General features: G+C 39.0%; 1 protein-coding gene across 1 annotated transcript; it reads left to right on the top strand.

The window, feature by feature from the left end:
* Positions 1 to 11,515: 11,515 nt before the first annotated feature.
* Positions 11,516 to 15,993, top strand: LOC104104364 (uncharacterized). Its single transcript, XM_009612428.4, has 5 exons — positions 11,516 to 11,868; positions 12,794 to 13,686; positions 14,119 to 14,274; positions 15,145 to 15,399; positions 15,655 to 15,993. The coding sequence occupies exons 2-5, from the start codon at positions 12,835 to 12,837 to the stop codon at positions 15,790 to 15,792; spliced, it is 1,401 nt and encodes a 466-aa protein (XP_009610723.1). The 5' UTR covers positions 11,516 to 11,868; positions 12,794 to 12,834; the 3' UTR covers positions 15,793 to 15,993.
* Positions 15,994 to 18,943: the final 2,950 nt, after the last annotated feature.

Below are 18,943 nucleotides of genomic sequence, written 5' to 3'. Positions count from 1 at the left end.
ACAAGCCGGTTTATTAGTGTCTTGCGGGTCGGTACGGAGACGTCTGTACTTATCTTCGGGAGGCTATGGAACTGTTAGGAAAAATTATGCTTCTTCCTTGTCGTGCGAAATTTGTTGGCATAAAAAATTCTAAACTTCTGTAATCTATTCTTTCTCAAGATGGTGAGGACCCGTACCGGAGGATCTGATGACCAGGCACCCGTGTCCTCTGCTAGAGCCACCAAAGGCCGGGGCCGGGGTAGAGGACGACCACGCGGTGTAGCCAGAGCACCCACGCGAGTTGCGACAGAGGATCCCCCAGCAGCTCCAGCTGGAACGCAGGCACCGGAGGTTCCTATTGCTACACCAGCCCTCCAAGAGACTCTAGCCCATTTCATGAGCATGTTCAGCACCTTAGCTCAGGCTGGATTGATTCCATTAGTTCCCGCCACATCTCAGGCCAGGGGAGGGGCATAGACTCCCGCAGCCCGCACTCCTGAGCAGAGAGTCCAGGTTGATCAGGCCCCATAGTTCATTCCTATGCCGCCGATAGCTCCAATTCAGCATGAGACTAGGACAACCATTTCTGAGGTGGAGCAGCTCAGACTTGAGAGGTACAAGAAGTACCACCCACCTACCTTCAACGGATTGGCTGCAGATGATGCTCAGGGTTTTCTGGAGGAGTGTTATCGTATTCTCCGTCCTATAGGAGTAGCGAAGATGAGTGGGGTTTCTTTTACCACTTTCCAGCTTAGAGGAGCAGCCTATCAGTGGTGGCGTGTTTATAAGTTGAGTAGTCCAGATGAGGCAGCTTCACTTACATGGACTCAGTTCTCAGACATATTTTTGAGAGAGTATGTCCCTCAGAGCCTCAGGGACTCATGGCACGCGGAGTTTGAGTAGATGCGCCAGGGTGCTATGACTGTGTCAGAGTATGCAGTCTGCTTCAGTGATTTGGCCCGACATGCACCGGCCTTGGTTGCTACAGTTCAAGAGAGGGTTAGACGGTTTATTGAGGGACTCCACCTTAGTATCCATATTAGTATGGCCAGGGAGTTGGATATAGATATCCCTTATCAGCTGGTTGTGAGTATTGCCAGGAGATTGGAGGGCATGCTTGCTCGGGACCGAGAGGAGAGAGAGGCCAAGAGGTCTCGAAAGACTGGTTCTTATTCTGGATCTCATGCCCCAACAGCTCGCCATGGTAGGGATCATGTGAGTCACCCCGTTCATTCATCTCTTCCAGCCGCCAGTGGTGTTCCATCCCCTTCTAGGCCCCAGGAGCCTTATTATGCACCGCCAGTATCTAGTGTGCCTCCTGCTCGAAGTGCTTTTAGCGGCTAGTCCAGCACACCTGGCCCGAGTCAATCATAGCAGCCACGCACTCCGAGGGGTTGTTTTGAGTGTGACGACACTCGCCATATGGTGAGGGATTGCCCTAGACTTAGGAGGGTTGCACCTCCACAGACTTCTTAGCCATCACGTGCTCCACCAGGTCCTCAGGCTATGATTCCAGCACCAGCTACCGCCCCACCTGCTCAGCCAGCTCGAGGTGGAGGTCGGGGAGGTCGAGGTCGCCCTAGAGAGGGAGGCCAAGCCAGGTATTATGATCTTTCAGCTCGTACAAAGTCAGTTGCTTCCAACTCTGTCATTACAAGTATTGTTCCAGTCTGTCATAGAGATGCGTCGGTATTATTTGACCCAGGCTCTACGTATTCATATGTGTCCTCTTATTTTGCCCTATGTTTGGGCGTATCTCAGGATACTTTGAGTTCCCCTTTTTATTTATCTTTCCCTGTAGGAGATTCTCTTATTATGGACCACGTGTATCGGTCGTGTTTGATTGCTCTTAGTGGTTTTGAGACCAGAGTCAATTTATTATTACTCAACATGGTACATTTGATGTTATCTTGGGCATGGACTAGTTGTCGCCCCATTATGCTATTCTTGATTGTCACGCTAAGACCATGACGCTGGCTATGCCAGGTTTACCGTGATTAGAGTGGAGAGGTACCTTAGAGTATACTCCCAGCCGATTCATTTCATTTCTTAAAGCTCAACAAATGGTTGAGAAGGGGTGTGACGCGTATCTAGCTTATGTGAGAGATGTCAGTATTGTTTCCAGCTGATCTTCTGGGCATGCCGCCCGACAGAGATATTGATTTTGTCATTGATTTGTTTCCAGGCACTCAACCCATCTCTATTCCTCCATATCGTATGGCTCCTCCTGAATTGAAGGAGTTGAAGGAGCAGTTATAGGAGTTGCTTGATAAGGGCTTCATTCGGCCCAGTGTGTCACCTTGGGGTGCTCATGTCTTGTTTGTGAAGAAAAAGGATGGTTCTATGCGTATGTGTATTGATTATCGCCAGCTAAACAAAGTTACAGTGAAGAACATGTATCCATTGCCTCGTATTGATGATTTATTTGATCAGATACAGGGTGCTAAAGTGTTCTCCAAGATTGACTTATGTTCAGTCTATCATCAGTTAAAGATTCGGGAGCCAGATATCCCGAAGACTGCCTTCTGGACTCGGTATGGTCACTACGAGTTCTCTGTGATGTCTTTTGGGCTGACCAATGCCCCAGTAGCTTTTATGCACTTGATGCACATTGTGTTCCGTCCTTATCTTGACTCCTTCGTCATTGTATTTATTGACGACATTCTGATGTACTCTCAGACTCGGGAGGATCACAAGGAGCACCTGAGGACTGTGCTTTAGACTTTGAGAGAAAAGAAGTTGTATGCGAAATTTTCTAAGTGTGAGTTTTGGCTAGACTCAGTGGCATTTTTGGGCCATGTAGTATCGAGTGATGGGATCAAGGTGGATCGGAAGAAGGTGGAAGCAGTGCAGAGTTGTCCTAGACCATCATCGGCTATGTAGATCCGTAGTTTTCTTGGGTTGGCGGAGTATTACAGTCATTTTGTTGAGGGATTCTCATCTATTACAGCACCTATGACCAGGCTGACCCAGAAGGGTGCTCCGTTCAGGTGGACAGAGGAGTGTGAGGAGAGCTTTCAGAAGCTCAAGACAGCTTTGACTACATCCCCAATTTTGGTATTGCCTATAGGTTCAGGGTCTTACATTGTATATTGTGATGCGTCATGTATTGGTCTTGGCGCGGTGTTGATGCAGGATGGTAGGGTGATTGCCTATGCGTCCAGACAGCTGAAGGTGCATGATAAGAGCTATCATGTCCACGACCTTGAGTTAGCAACTATTGTTCATGCCCTGAAGATTTGGCGCCACTATTTGTACGGTGTTCCTTGTGAGATTTACACTAATCATCGGAGTTTGCAGCATTTGTTCAAGCAAAGGGATATTAATTTGCGTCAGTGGAGGTGATTGGAGCTACTTAAGGATAATTATATCACCATTTTGTACCACCCGGGAAAGGCCAATGTGGTGGTCGATGCTTTGAGTTGTCGGGCGAAGAGTTTAAGGAGTTTAGCATATCTTCTAGCAGCAGAGAGACCCTTAGCATTGGATGTTCAGGCCTTAGCCATCCAGTTTGTGAGATTGGATATTTCTGAGCCAAGTCGAATATTGGCTTGTGTGGTCTCTCGGTCTTCTCTTTGTGATCGTATCAAGCAGCGCCAGTATGATGACCCCCACCTGCTTGTCCTCAAGGACATGGTTCAGCACGGTGATGCTAAGGAGGTCACTATTTGGGATAATGGCGTATTGAGGATGCAGGGCAGGCTATGTATGCTTAATGTAGATGGTTTGCATGAGCTGACTCTTCAGGAGGCTCAGAGCTCGCAGTACTCCATTCATCCGGGTGCTGCGAAGATGTATCAGGACTTGAGGCAACATTACTGGTGGAGGAGAATGAAGAAGGACATAGTGGAGTAAGTGGCTCGGTGCCTAAATTATCAGCAGGTGAAGTATGAGCATCAGTGGCTGGGTAGGTTGCTTCAGAAGTTGGAGATTCCGGAGTGAAAATGGGAGCGAATCACTATGGATTTCGTTGTTGGACTCCCACAGACTCAGCGGAGGTTTGATGCAGTTTGGGTGATTATGGATAGGCTGACCAAGTCAGCTCATTTCATTCATGTGATGACTACTTATTCTTCCGATCAGCTGGCTCGAATTTACATCCGCGAGATCGTCGTGCTTCATGGCGTACCGGTGTCTATCATCTCCGATCGGGGTATGCAATTTACATCACGGTTCTGGAGGGCTGTACGGCAGGAGTTGAGTACTCGGGTTGAGTTGAGCACAACATTTCACCCTCAGACGGACGGACAGTCCGAGCGCACTATTCAGATATTGGAGGATATGCTCCGCGCTTGTGTCATAGATTTTGGGGGTGCTTGGGACCAGTTCTTGTCACTTGCGGAATATGCCTACAACAACAGTTATCAGTCGAGCATTCAGATGGCACCGTATGAGGCTCTGTATAGTAAGCGGTATCGGTCCCCAGTGGGTCGGTTCAAACTGTTGGGTACAGACTTGGTCTAGGATACCCTGGATAAGGTGAAGGTGATTCAGGATCGACTTCGCACATCCCAGTCCAGACAGAAGAGTTATGCGGACCGGAGGGTTCGCGATGTAGCATTCATGGTTGGAGAGCAGGTCTTGCTCTAGGTTTTGCCTATGAAGGGAAAGCTGAGCTCATGGTTTATCGGCCCATTTGAGGTGTTGCGACGCGTTGGGTAGGTTGCTTATAAGCTTGCCTTGCCTCCCAATCTTGCAGGGGTCTACCTAGTATTTCGTGTTTCTGTGCTCCTGAAGTATTACGGCGATCCGGCTCATGTGTTGGATTTCAGCTCAATCCAGTTGGACAAGGATCTATCTTATGTTGAGGGGCCAGTGGATATTTTGGACATGCAGGTTCGAAAGCTGAGTTCAAAGAACATTGCTTCCGTGAAGGTTTAGTGGAGGGGTCAGCCGGTCGAGGAGGCGACTTGGGAGACCAAGCATGTTATGCGAAGCCGTTATCCTTATCTTTTTACCACTTAATGTATGTCTTTATGCTCGTTCGAGGATGAACGATTGTTCTAAGAGGGGAAGGATGTAACAACCCGATCGGTCATTTCGAGAGTTATAGCCCCGATCTCCTATTAACTGCTTCTCCCATATCTATTTCTGCTATTGTGACTTGCCGGGAGGTTTCGTTTTGGTTTTTGAGTGTTTTGGGACACTTACTCCCTAAACAGAAGCTTAAGCCTTAAGATTTGGACCGCAGTCAGAACTGTGTAAAGACGACTTCAGAATGCAGTTCCGTCGGTTTCGTTAGCTCCGTTAGGTGATTTTGGACTTAGGGACGTGTCTGGATTGTGTTTTGGAGGTCTGTAGCTCATTTAGGCTTGAAATGGCGAAAGTCGAAGTTTTGGAGATTTTGACCGGTAGTAGAAATTTTGATATCGGGGTCGGATCCCAATTTCGGAAGTTGAAGTAGGTCCGTAGGATTGAATATGACATGTGTGCAAAATTTGGAGTCAATCGGACGTGGTTTGGTTGGTTTTGGTATCGGTTATCGAATTTGGAAGTTTCAAGTTCTTTAAGTTTGAATCGGAGGATAATAAGTTATGTTAGCGTTGTTTGATGTAGATTGAGGGCTCGACTAAGTCCGTATGGTATTTTAGGACTGGTTGGTATGTTTGGTTGAGGTCCCAGGAGCCTCGGATGTGTTTCGAATGCTTAACGGATTGAGTTTGGGACTTATGCAATTGCTGAAGCTGCTGCACCTGGTGTAATTGCACCTGCGCACTTTGGGCCGCAGAAGCGGTTTAGGCCCTGTCAAGCTGGGGCTGCAGGTGTGACGATAGATCCGCAGAAGCGGAAGAGGAGCGCAGGTGCGGGCCCGCAGATGCGGCCCTTGTTCGCAAATGCGGACCCAGTCCCCCTTAAGTGATTTTCGCACCTGTGATGGTATTTCCGCATGTGCGGTACCACAGATACGGTTGAAGGCACGCAGAAGCGAGATCTGTGGCAGAAAAGGGGCTAAGTGGGAGGGTTGATTTCATTCTTTATTTTTGGACTTGAGAGCTCGGGTTTTGGCGATATTTCAAGGGATTTTCAGAGGAAGCTTTGGGGTAATGATTCCTAACTCGTTTTTGGTTGTATTTCATTAATTTATAGTTGTCTTCTCCATTTAATATCGGATTTAGGGTTGAAAATTTGGGAAAAAGTTGAGAAAAGTTCTTAGGCCGAATTTTGGGATTTTAATCGAGATTTTGGTATCAGATTTGAGTAATTTTGGTATGAGTGAACTCAAGAGTGAATGGGTGTTCATATTTTGTGACTTTTACCCGAATCCGAGACGTAGGCCTGAGGAGACTTTTGGGACGATTTTTTAATTTTTTGCTTTAGCTTTGATTTCATTAATTAGATTAATTTCTTATTGTTATATTTATGGTATGTAATTGATTTTGGCTAGATTTGGGTCATTCAGAGCTGGATAATCATGGAAAAGGCATTATTACCGATTGATTGAGCTTGGTTCGAGGTAAGTGTCTTGCCTAACCTTGTGTGGGGGAAATCTCCTTAGGATTTGGTGTTGTTATGATATGTGAGCGCCGTGTACGCGAGGTGACGAGTGCGTACACGGGCTATTTGTGAAAAACCTGATTTTCTTTACCAAGTAATAGCCTGTTTTCATCTTATCTGAGTATACTAGCATGTGTAGTTATCCTGTTAGCCTAGAATAGCATGTCTACGTGTCCTAATTGCCTATTTAAACTCTTTGCAGCATGTTTAGTAAATTCCGCTTCTTTCTTGACTTGTACTTAGTCTAAATTATAGGTTTTTTCCTGTAACTGTTATATTCATTTGTTTGAGCTGCGTATTTACTTTGGGACTACGGGACGGTATCCTGGGAGATCCCTCCCTGTATATTTACTTTTGAGACTGCGAGGCGGTTCCTCGGGAGATCTCCCTGCACATTTACTTTTGAGACTACGAGGCAGTTCCTCGGGAGTTCTCCCTGCACATTTACTTTTGAGACTACGAGGCGGTTCCTCGGGAGTTCTTCCTACATATTTACTTTTGAGACTACGAGGCGGTATCTCGGGAGATCTCCTTATACTTTTATTTTGGGACTACGAGGCGGTATCTCGGGAGATCCCCTGCTATTTATCCTTGTGCTCTGCGTTGCTACTTTGCTATGTTCTCTTTGTTTAAATTTCAGCCTCTTATTATATTGTTATACTCTCCTGCTTATTTACTATATACCAGTAGGGCCTTGACCTGACCTCGTCACTACTCGACCGAGGTTAGGCTTGGCACTTATTGGGTACCGCTATGGTGTACTCATGCCCTTTCCTGCACATATTTTTTGTGTGCAGATCTAGGTTCATTTTACCAGCCTCGTCCTTAGTTGCAGTCGCTGCTATTTTCGGAGAACTTCAAGGTACATTTGCCCGCGCTCGCAGATCCTCGGAGTCCCCCTCTATCCCCCTATGTTGATTCTTTTCTTATTTCTATAGACATTGATGTATAGAACAGTTAGAACTTCGTAGAAGCTTGTGACTTACGGTGTTCCGGGTCTTGGGAGTGTCATGTATATTTTGAGAGTTGATTATTGTATATGCCGAGCGGCACCTCCATTGCTTATTAAAATATCTGTTACTGTTAGTTGTTAAATTTTCATGATTTTCATTTTATTTCCGCAAGTGTTAGGTGTCGTCACGACGATTCACGGAGGGAGAATTTGGGTCGTGACATAAATAATATTTAATAATTAATTGATATATATATATATATATATATATATATATATATATATATATATAGACACACACACACACACACACACACACACACTTTAATGTTTAAAAAATATTTGACCGTTTGACCTCATAAATACCGACCGAATTCGGTCGGTATTTCAATTTTAAAATTTTAAAATATTAATTTAATGACTAAACCGACCGCTTTTATATAAATAATATTTAATACTTGATTGATATATATATATATATATATATATATATATATATGTGTGTGTGTGTGTGTGTGTGTATATATATATATAAAATTACTTTTATATGGACATTATATCTTATCTGTGTATGAACTATGTATATATACATATATGTGCATAATATTTAATTGATTTAACATCCTAAATTGTAATATTCAATATATATATATATGTGTGTGTGTGTGTGTGTGTGTGTGTGTGTGTGTGTATGTGTGTGTGTGTGTGTGTGTGTGTGTGTGTTTAAATTACTTTTATATGGACATTATATCCTATCTGTGTATGTATATATACATATATGTACATAATATTTAATTGATTTAACATCCTAAATTGTAATATTCAATATATATATATATGTGTGTGTGTATATATATATATATATATACACGCACACACACATAATCTTGAATGCTATATTAACATATGTTATATTCATATGTTGTTGCTGCTAGAACTTAAGTATATATATGCTACATCTTATAATATGTTAATATAGCTTATGTACAATTTAGGATGTTAAATTAATTAAATATTATGTACATATATGTATATATACATACACAAATAGGATATAGTGTTCATATAAAAGTAATTTTAAAAAACACATACACACACACACACACACACACACATATATATATATATATATATATATATATATATAAAACTGACCGAATGAGGTCGGTTTATTTATTAAGTATGTATTAAATATTATTTATTTAAAAGCTATATAATAAATTGACTAAAACTGACCGAATGCGGTCGGTTTCTTCATTAAATTAATATTTTAAAATATTTAAAATTAAAACCGACCGAATTCGGTCGGAAACATTTAATTAAAAATTATTTCTATTTTTAAATTAAATATATATATAATTTTTGTTATATTAAAAAATCAATTGTCTTGGGCGGGAAATATAATTTCAAATATACCGACCGATTTTCGGTCAGTATATTTGAAAATTTTTAATTAAAAATTATTTTATTAGATAATATGAAGTATGATCAGGTCTTGGTCAAATATTGACTAATTTTCGACCGATATCGGTCGGAATTTGTATATATTTATTGTGGGACCACTGTTTCTGTTGTCAGAAATACTTTGTTTGATTTTTGCGACCAATTTACTTATTTTCCGACCGATTTCGGTTGGAATTCTGTGGACGGATTTTGCCATTTTTCTAGTAGTGAATAATAAATCTCCTTTCAGTTTATTACTACTAAAATACATTAGTAAAATCATTAAATTGTCAAATCATGGTAACCTTATAACCAGTAATCTTGGTAAGTTCGTTGAATCTCATTGTGGAAATATATTTCTGTTAAAAATAGAGACAAAAATTTGAATCTATAAAAAGGAGAAATGATATTCAGTATTTAAATCCTGAGTGAGACTCACCGTTTGATAATATGTCGTACTTGTTGTGGCTCTTCTATTTCTCATTTCTTTGTCAAAAAGAAAAAAAACAAGGAAAATAAATTGAAAAATGGGCAAGCATTGGCACCTAGCGGTAGGGGTGTCAATGGATATTTAAAAACCGACTAAATCGACCGAACCGTACCGAACCGATTTTCAGGTTTCTTTCAGTAAAATCGTAGGTTTTTATATAAATCTATAACCGTACCGATAATTATGGTAGATTTTTTATTTTGTAAAAATAAATCGAAAAAATACCGAACTGCACCAAATAAATTTACATGTAGAAAATATATTTATATATTAAGTTTAAAAATAATAAAATATTAAATTTTTTCGTGGGCCTTGGAATTGTAAAAATGGTTACAAGCCAACGAGTAATTAAACTCAAAATCTTAATTCCCAAATCTATTATGCTACTCATATGGAAACTAAATTATTTCCAGCATATTCACTAGCAAGACACAAGGTATTCTAGCGATTATGAGTTGCAAACTGCAATGTATTAAGTATGTTTCCTTTCGTATGATTTGGATTTATCTTTTTGAGTATTGAATCTTCCATAGACTTTATTCTTGAGTTCCAACTTGGTTAATATCTTTTTATTCGTGTGATTTAATTTATATATTTTTTTGTCTTTGCTTAGTTTCTTTTACGTTACTGTAGAATAGTTGATGGATCTATACTCTGATCATCTTTCGTATTTTCTTAATTCATCACCATTTAAACAATAAAAATATCTAGAGAGTTTTACGAATTCGTATAAAAGTGCGTATGTTATTGCATTCTACTTCTACTAGTGTCTTTTACATGACATTTAAAAAAAAACCGAAAATTAACCGAACTGTACCGATACCGGAGAGATAACCGATATGATTGAGACGATTTTAAAAATTTTAATTTTGATTATACATAATAAAATAACTGAAAAATTAGTAGGTTATAAATTTTATAAAATAATTGGCCGAACCGAAACATTGACACCCCTACCTAGTGGTGAGGTAATTGAGAATGACTTTGGAGTTGGGACATCATAGTAAACATAGTTTACACTTCACAGATGTGAAATGCAATTACAAGCCAATGTAATGTAATTGTCTTTAGTCATGCCGTGCTGTCTTTAACCATTTGCCAAAGTAAAATTTTAAAATTATTTGCTTCCTCTTATTTAATAGTATTATTCTTTTTTATTTTGAAACTGCTGAAAACGCTCGACACAAATGTATTAAAGGCCTTATTTTTACATTATCAGCCAATTATAAGTATTATTTGTTACAAATATGACTTGATTAGGTGAGGAAAAGGATAATTAATATTTTTACAATCGGCTCGACTACATTGATTTTAGGGGACCGAGAATTACTCTTTTAACCTCCTCCGGCTATGTTAAAGAGTCATTTTCGTCACTGATACTGGATTGGCGAAATCTTGACCGTCAATTATATGTAAATTTTTCTCATGATGTCTGCTTTTATATATTATCATTCCCATGCGACCCACGACGCAAGTCAAATATGTTTTAACTATTGTGTATCAAAAAGATTCGACGCTATTTTCTTATTATTCGGTTTCAGAAAAGATTATACCTTTTAATATTTTTTTGATATGAAATATTTATAGTTACACAAATATTATGATATGTTTAAAACCATAACTTTTAAAAGTTTTATAGACATACAAATGTTATGACTTATTTAAGACTACATATTTCAAAAGTCTTTCCTTTTTTTATTAAAATTTGTGCCACCGAAATTAGGACAATCTTTTCATAACGGAGGAAGTAAAACTTATCTGAATTTGGTGCTCACATAAAAATTTAAAAATAACTTTAACTTTATATATTTTATTTAAGTTATCGATAATTTATATCTATAGAAATTTCTATAGTTTTTTTAGATACAAGTTTCAAATATTTTTATTTATTTTTTACTTAAATTTTATTATCAATCAAATACCTTACCATAAATCGGAACGGAAAGAGTAAAACCACGGCTTCTAGATGTGGGGCTTACCCGTTTCCTTTGCCGTTGAGACTTGGGAGTATGTCTAAAGATAAACGTAGGATTTAAACTCAACGTGTTCATATATATTATTTTTATAATTTTAATCAATTTTTATTTACACCGCGTATGAGTAGGTCACTGTCATGAGAGTATGAACTCATCCCAAAATATCGTCCATAATCATTTGACCATTTCCCTAAAATCCAAACTTACGCCGATCCTTCTTCTTTTTTCTTTTTTTTTTTCTTTTTTTTGGAGAAAACCAGAAAACATAGATCTTTCAGGCGCAGTCGTAAGCAGTGTCCTCAGCAGAAATGACACGTGGCTTCCTAGTTCCTACTATGGGAACATCTATCTTGATACCTATCAATGTACGCTTCATACAATTGTCATCCGTCTGTATTTTAGAACTCCTGCTTCTCCTATAAAGCCCCTTGTTATTAGAATTCCAAATTTCGAGTTCCTAAATCCTACTCTGTACATGTCTCTCGATTAGTCGAGTGAAAGGGTGTGAATATTTGGCCCAAAAGCCATATCGGGTAAGTCTTGTCTGCTTTTTCTTCTTCTTAATTTCGGTGGTGTTCTAATCTAGGTAAAGGGAAGTTTTGGCTAATTGGTAAAGTAGTTGTTATATGTCATGGTTCGAACCGTGTAAATAGACTCTTGCGAAAATATATGGTAAGACTGCGTACCGGACCATTTGCATCGGGCTTCTAATTTAGGTGTTTGGATTCTTTTATGAGCCCCGCATCCAATCATTAGTTCTATAGATAAGGAAATATGCATTGATAAGGAAATATGTATAGGTAAGTAAATATGGATATCATACTGAAAAAGTTACCTCCATCTGTTCCTTTCCTTTTATTTTCCTTCTATTTTGTCAGTCAAGAAATATCATCGCTATAATCAGTATACTTAATCTAAAGTTATGTGTAAAGATTAAAGAGTTTAATCAGTTATTACATGTTAGTTAGGTTAATTTTCAATAAATTTAAGTTTTATGCACAATTCCTTTACACTATCGTTTGGTATAATGGATAAGCAAAAATGATCTTGGGATAAAAATTTATTATCGCCATTCCCTTGTTTGGTAAATTATCCCAGGATTAAAAATAATCCCAGGATAAGTTATCTCAGATAAAGCAGTAAAATTATCAATCCCAGAATTAATACAACACACCAAACAATCAATAAGAAATAATACCAGCATAATTAACTTTAACCTTTTTCTAAATTGCTAACCTATGTTATTATTTATACAAAGATGCAAGCATTTGCCTTTTATGTCCCCATATAGGAGTATCATGACCTTTTATCTAATTCCTTTTATCAGCCACAATAGATAATGTATGCATTTCTACAATATAGAAACTACCATAGGTTATTAGACTCTTTTTTCTAACTCACAAAAACTTTCGAGACATAAATTTATGGGTTGTTAATTGGTTGACGGTTTGTCAACAGATATATATACTAGTATCAAGTGAAGTGGGAAAGAGAAAAAGATGTCAAGATGTTTAAATTACCAGTTGCTTTCACTGGCACTCTTACTGTTAATGACGGTTGATCCAAGTTCACAATCTCGATCAACGGAAGAAAACGGTGTGAAATCAGCTGTCTTTCTATCACCAAAGATTGTGCTGGAACCTGGATCGGTCTCTAACAAGTTTTACTACAACATTGACTTCCCAAAAGGCCATATTGCTATCAAAAATTTTGATGCTGAAGTAGTTGATGAGGCAGGGAATTCTGTACCCCTTCATGAAACATATCTTCATCACTGGGTTGTTGTTAGATATTATCGACAAAAAGGCGTGGAAGTGGCAAAGTACCATGGCAATCTGGGGTTCCACCAATCAGATTTTATTGTTAAGAGAAACTCGGGGATATGTGATGGGGGTCTTACTCAATATTTTGGCCTTGGGTCAGAGACCCGAAAGACGATCACGTATGTTCCAGATCCTTATGGTATAGAGGTCGGCAATCCAGCCGAAGTACCTCCAGGATACGAGGAGAGATGGTTGCTCAATGTACATGCAATTGATACACGAGGTGCTGAAGATAGATTGGGATGCACTGAGTGCAGGTGTGATCTTTATAACGTTACCAAGGACGAGTATGACCGAAATATAGAGCCAGATTATGTTGGAGGCTTGAGATGTTGTTACGATGAAACAAGATGCAGAGTGAAAGAAGGGTTCCAAGGTGCAAGGAGAAGCCTGTACCTGAAGTACACGGTGAAGTATATTGATTGGGATCCCTCCATTGTGCCTGTCAAAATTTATATACTTGATGTCACTGATACATGGAAAAAGCCGGACAAATCAACACCGACCGTGTCAAGACATCACTGCAAGGTGCGAGCAATTTCATGTGATGTGTTATTTTCTTTATATGTATATATTTGTGGTACCACCGCCTTAAAGACCTCTTAGATAGATAGAGATCAACTTTAAAACATCAGTTTCTTCATATCTAGAATAATTACAAATCTTGTCTTAAATCTTAGTATTATACAATTCCTTAAGACCTAATGATATGCTTCTTCAGCAAAGTTTTTATCTTGTAGAGAGCACTCCCGGTGTTCATTTGACCAACTTTTACTTGGATCTATCCCTTTTCAAAATGGAAAATTTACCAATTCAAGAAATTGACTGTCGTTATATAATATGTGCATCATCCTGTACGCAGGATTATCACATGAATTATTGATAATTCAAATCAAATCATTTTAGCTCTTTGCTACCTAATATATCTAGTGAATAATTCAGGCAATTTCTTGATTTCAGATTGAATATTTAGTGGAGTCATGTTCTGCAGCTGAGGCAAATGCCGATTGCACTCATACAAAAAAGATATCTGTAACTTTTCCTAGTGGTGGAGATGTCATCTATGGAGTTGCCCACCAACATACAGGAGGGACTGGTTCAGCACTCCATGGAGAGGTACTCTGAGCTAATATATTTTATTTCCGGGGTCATGTTCTCCCTATAATCTGGATTATTCCATATGCTTCTAATAGATTTTCGGACAATTGACTCACTGATCAAAACAAAGATTTCGTGCAAAAAGCTTTTTCTTTTAATGATACTTGGCTCATTTGGACTGCTCTTGACACATGTTATATATGCCACCACTTGCAAGACCAGATTGATTGAATCCATCTAATCTCATGCTTTTAACCTTGGATAAAATAAAATGTGTTTGCATTTGTCGTGTTTGTCATACTTCAGAGACTTATTTTGTTAATTCAAACTGTTATATCCCAGACTGTCAGTGTATCATTGTTCAGTATCATCTTCAATTAGCTGCAAAAAGCTTTATGTCTGTTATTATAGTGAATGGATCCTCCTGCCCTTCGAGACAATTAATGATTGTGTTTTCTTGTCCGTTGTAAATGAATATGAGTGGCCCCTTGATGAACTGCATGACTATATAGGAAGTGAATGGTAGTGGTTTCTTTTGAAATTTAATTGCTTGAATTTTTAGAGCGGATAGGTGTAAGGTTAGTACTTGTCAACCGTAGTGGGAACTTAGATAACTTGTGTAAGTGTATGAGGCCATTGCCATCGAGTGAAAAGCAGCATTACAGTTGATATGAGTCCAACCATGCATCCACCCTACTTTGAATACATTATTGTGCATCTTAATAACTGATTATTTCTTAAATGACCGCTGTTACAAAGCAGGTTTAGTTATACTGATTTTATGGAGCACCCTATTGAAGATGTCCCTGTGATTTTTCAGTACTTTCCAGTAAACAGAGTGGTGTTTTTAAGATTTTCTTTATTTATTTGTCTGCTGAATTGGTCTAGGATGGACGCGTCATATGCTCATCTCTTCCAATCTACGGGGAAGGAAAAGAACCAGGAAATGAAGCTGGTTACATCGTTGGGATGTCCTCCTGTTATCCTCGTCCTGGCTCCATCAAGATTTCGGAGGGGGAAACTGTAACTTTAATATCAAATTATAGCAGTGCTCAAAGGCATACAGGAGTGATGGGGTTGTTCTATCTCTTAGTTGCTGAACCATCACCAACGCCTAACTCTTTCCTGCATTCTGCAGATGGAGTAAGATCTTGACGCCTTTAAAATATTTGTCGATCTATAGTGAATTTCCTACTTATGTCTAAACAAGATTATTTTCAACCAAGAAATATAAAGTCTCTATGGTAAGTGGAGATATTCGATATGCTCATAGATTTTCGAGCTAACGATACTGACACTTCCATCTGTTGTTGCGTCACTCCATCCCCTTACTATCGTTGTGGTATTCTGTCCGATTTCATCAGAATTACTCAACTTGTTTTTTCCTCGGTACTGCAGACAGGTGAGATTGTAATATTGCACAATGCTGTTGGAGTCTTGGCAGTGTTTGGAATTGCTCTACTTGTTGGTGCTGCTGTAATTTATCAACGTCGGAATCAAAGAGAGGAGGAAGGCTATGAATCTGTATTAATGTGAGTTTTCTCAGTCTGGTGACTCTGGTCCCTGGTGTATTATACCATACAATTTATCATCTCCTCTAGTTCATATATCCCTTTCTTTTTGGGGTTGTTTGGAGCACCATATGTAAACTGTTACTCTTTTTCACGTATAAATGTATAAGATAATACAATGGTCTTTCTTTACATTAGAATAAATCAATATCTGTATGTTTCAGTACTTTCTTTACTTATAGAGAAATTGCCAAGAGGAAAATTTAAAAAGGCTTCTGCTTCTGCGGAGAATGAACGAGGCTATTATAGTATTAGGTGTATATCATGAGCTGTAAAGCTCAAATTGTATAAGAAGTTAAAAATATTTGAAAGCTCAACTTGACAAATTCAAAAAGATGTAAAAGAGAGTCATCTTATTATACAATTGCATATTCCATACGACACACACTACAGTTATTTGCAAAGGACTTGATATGTACAATAAGGTAAAAAATTATTTGTACCGGGCCAATAATGACAAATATCAATTTATTTAATTACAATTATTAATATTTCACCATAGTTAGCTATCGTATATTTTTTAAAATAACTATGAGCAACTTGATGTAACATTTTTATGCTACCAGAGTCGGAGAAAACTAATTTTAACACACTCAATATATTATATAACATCTTTTAAGACATTGCACAAAATTTCTACACCTAACAAGATGAAGAAGCATGCAAAATATCTTCACATAATTGTTTACCCGAAAAACGGATAGAGTTGAATTTGTACGTAGTTCTAAGGATATGTAATATAGCTTAATACAAATCGTAAGGATAAATAGAAATATCAAATATGGATTGCAAAGAATGCAAAATAAACAGCGTTGGAAAGAAGATGATTTTTTAGGACTAAGCAAGATGAATCAATTTATGAAGTTTAAAAGAAACTCTTGAATATAGGAGAATATGATGCTTGAATTACGATGTAAGCAAAGAACTGTCCTCTACAGAAATGTAGCCATCCTCTTTATAGTGGAGAATCCTACTTTTAGATATAATTAAAAATACATAGTGGGAGACCCATGATAAATTAATTTTTCCATAATTTCTGCCGGGATTCTCTCCTCTAGTGGGATTGCAACGGCTCTTGTCTATGAGCTCGATATCGACTCGAGTTTTCGGTCTTGACTCGAGCTCTCGATCTTGACTCGAGCTCGATTCTGACTCGGATCCCTATATTGATTCGGGGTCAGTGTTGGTCGGTCTCTGAATCATAAGCTCGATAACTTTACTTTGCATCATAGTTTGACTTGGATTCGAGCTTGATAATAACATCGAGTTTGATAATAACATCGAGCTCGACATTGATCGGTTCTTCGGGCTCGAAGCTTGGTGACCTGATTTCGGACCTCAACCTGATACTATGAAGACGCTTTTACGATCCAGTGTATTACCATTTAAACCAGTTCGTACAAAGTACTAACCGGTTTTTACCGTATATAGATAGTCCCCTCGTTTCTCAGGAAGGATGTAGCGAGAAACTACATGATTTCACAACGGCTCGATCAGATATAAGCTGACGTTTGCATCGAGCCTGATCATGACGTACGTGATAACTTTCCGTCGGTTTAGCTTCCCAAGGCATTTAATGCATGTCAGAAAGTAGTCGGTCACCACTGATATTGAACCGCCATTACTTCAATCTATAAATAGCCCTTCCTTTCACAATTTATCACTTTTACGTCTTCAATCTTCCAAATTTTATAAGTTCCTTTTCGTCCCTTTTGAGTTCATTCGTAGATCTATGATTCTTTTCTGCAAAATTCTTCTTAAAAATCATCAAATCTTTATCACCTTCTTTAAATCCAAAAATGATGAAGACATCAAAAACAGTCCCCCAAAAAGAAAAAGCTTCTTCTTCCCAATCCGCCGCCGACAAAACACCGGTGGATCCACGGCCTGAGGAGTGTGTTCCGGCGGCGTGTGTTCTTACCTCCAATTTCAAACTCAATAAAGGTTCGCAGGTTCCCGGCCGATGTGAGCCCATATCGAGATATATTTGTTCGATAACCGGGGTATATCGAGCAGATAAAAAAAGATTGTAACTGAGGGAATAAAGATGTGGTAGTACATCTCCCGAAGAGGACATTACTACTCACGTAAAAGGGTTTTTAAGTATGTACACTTACCTTTTCACGTTAGGTCCCCTCGACCCTGTTATCATAGATTTTTGTCGTAAATACCTAATAACCCTAGGCCAGATTAATCCTTCTTTTTGGCGGATCGTTATTTTGATCCGATACTTCGTGAACAAAATCGAGGGGATGCCTTTCACCCTCGATCATCTCATCCGATTGTACCGTCCTCGCCTTTTTCGAGAAGGGTTAATAAAACTTCAACGTCTAGCTACCAAGGCTCTGTTCTCGAGCATAGACGAGGGCAAGGATCGAGGCTGGATAGGCAGGTTCGTCTGAGTAAGGACTTCAGACCTGATTCTGACTGAAAAGATGCCTTTTCCCGAGAAGTGGAACATGAAGCGTAAGTGTAATTCTGCTGTTATCTCCTACTATTTTGCCTTTTCATTTCTTTTCTCACCGATATCCCCCTTTTTTTGATGCAGCAGTTCCCTGGATACCCGGCAGAGTTCCCGATCTCAAGAACTGGGTACGGGATCTGACTTTGACTGGAATCAAGGCTTCGGAGCCATATACTAAGGAGAACGGGGTTGCGCCCGTACTAGATTTTGATGTTGTTCGATATGCCCAAAGAACTTCGGGTAAGATTTCTCTCCATTTTCCCTTAGCGTCGTTCAACCTTTTCTTTAGGTTTTGAATGATAGTTTTGTTCGTTGATTCGGCATGTCCGTTCCCACTGGGGTGATACGGTGTTGATAATATCCTTTTTATTTTGTGGTCTTCGAGGAATTTCGTCACTTTGCTGCCGACAAACTGTTTCCCATTGTCACACACTATTTCGGCGGGTATGCCGAATCGACATACAATATGATCCCAAATAAAGTCTATAACCTCTTTTTCTCCTACTTTCACGAATGCTTGTGCTTCAACCCATTTAGAGAAATAGTCAGTCATAAATAAAATGAACTTAGCTTTACCTGGGGCCAATGGCAGAGGACCGACGATATCCATTCCCCATTTCATGAATGGCCATGGGGATACGACTGAGTGAGA

This window comes from Nicotiana tomentosiformis, chromosome 12 (genome assembly GCF_000390325.3).
Source record: "Nicotiana tomentosiformis chromosome 12, ASM39032v3, whole genome shotgun sequence".
Classification (NCBI taxonomy): Eukaryota; Viridiplantae; Streptophyta; class Magnoliopsida; order Solanales; family Solanaceae; genus Nicotiana; species Nicotiana tomentosiformis.
This window is presented reverse-complemented; position numbering and strand designations above follow the sequence as displayed.

Bases quoted from the DNA above. Each gene is read 5' to 3' on its own strand.
- LOC104104364 (XM_009612428.4), top strand. From the start codon at position 12,835: ATGTCAAGATGTTTAAATTACCAGTTGCTTTCACTGGCACTCTTACTG. The intron at 13,687-14,118 runs GTGCGAGCAATT...TCTTGATTTCAG, and splicing joins TGTCAAGACATCACTGCAAG to ATTGAATATTTAGTGGAGTC. The intron at 14,275-15,144 runs GTACTCTGAGCT...GAATTGGTCTAG, and splicing joins GTTCAGCACTCCATGGAGAG to GATGGACGCGTCATATGCTC.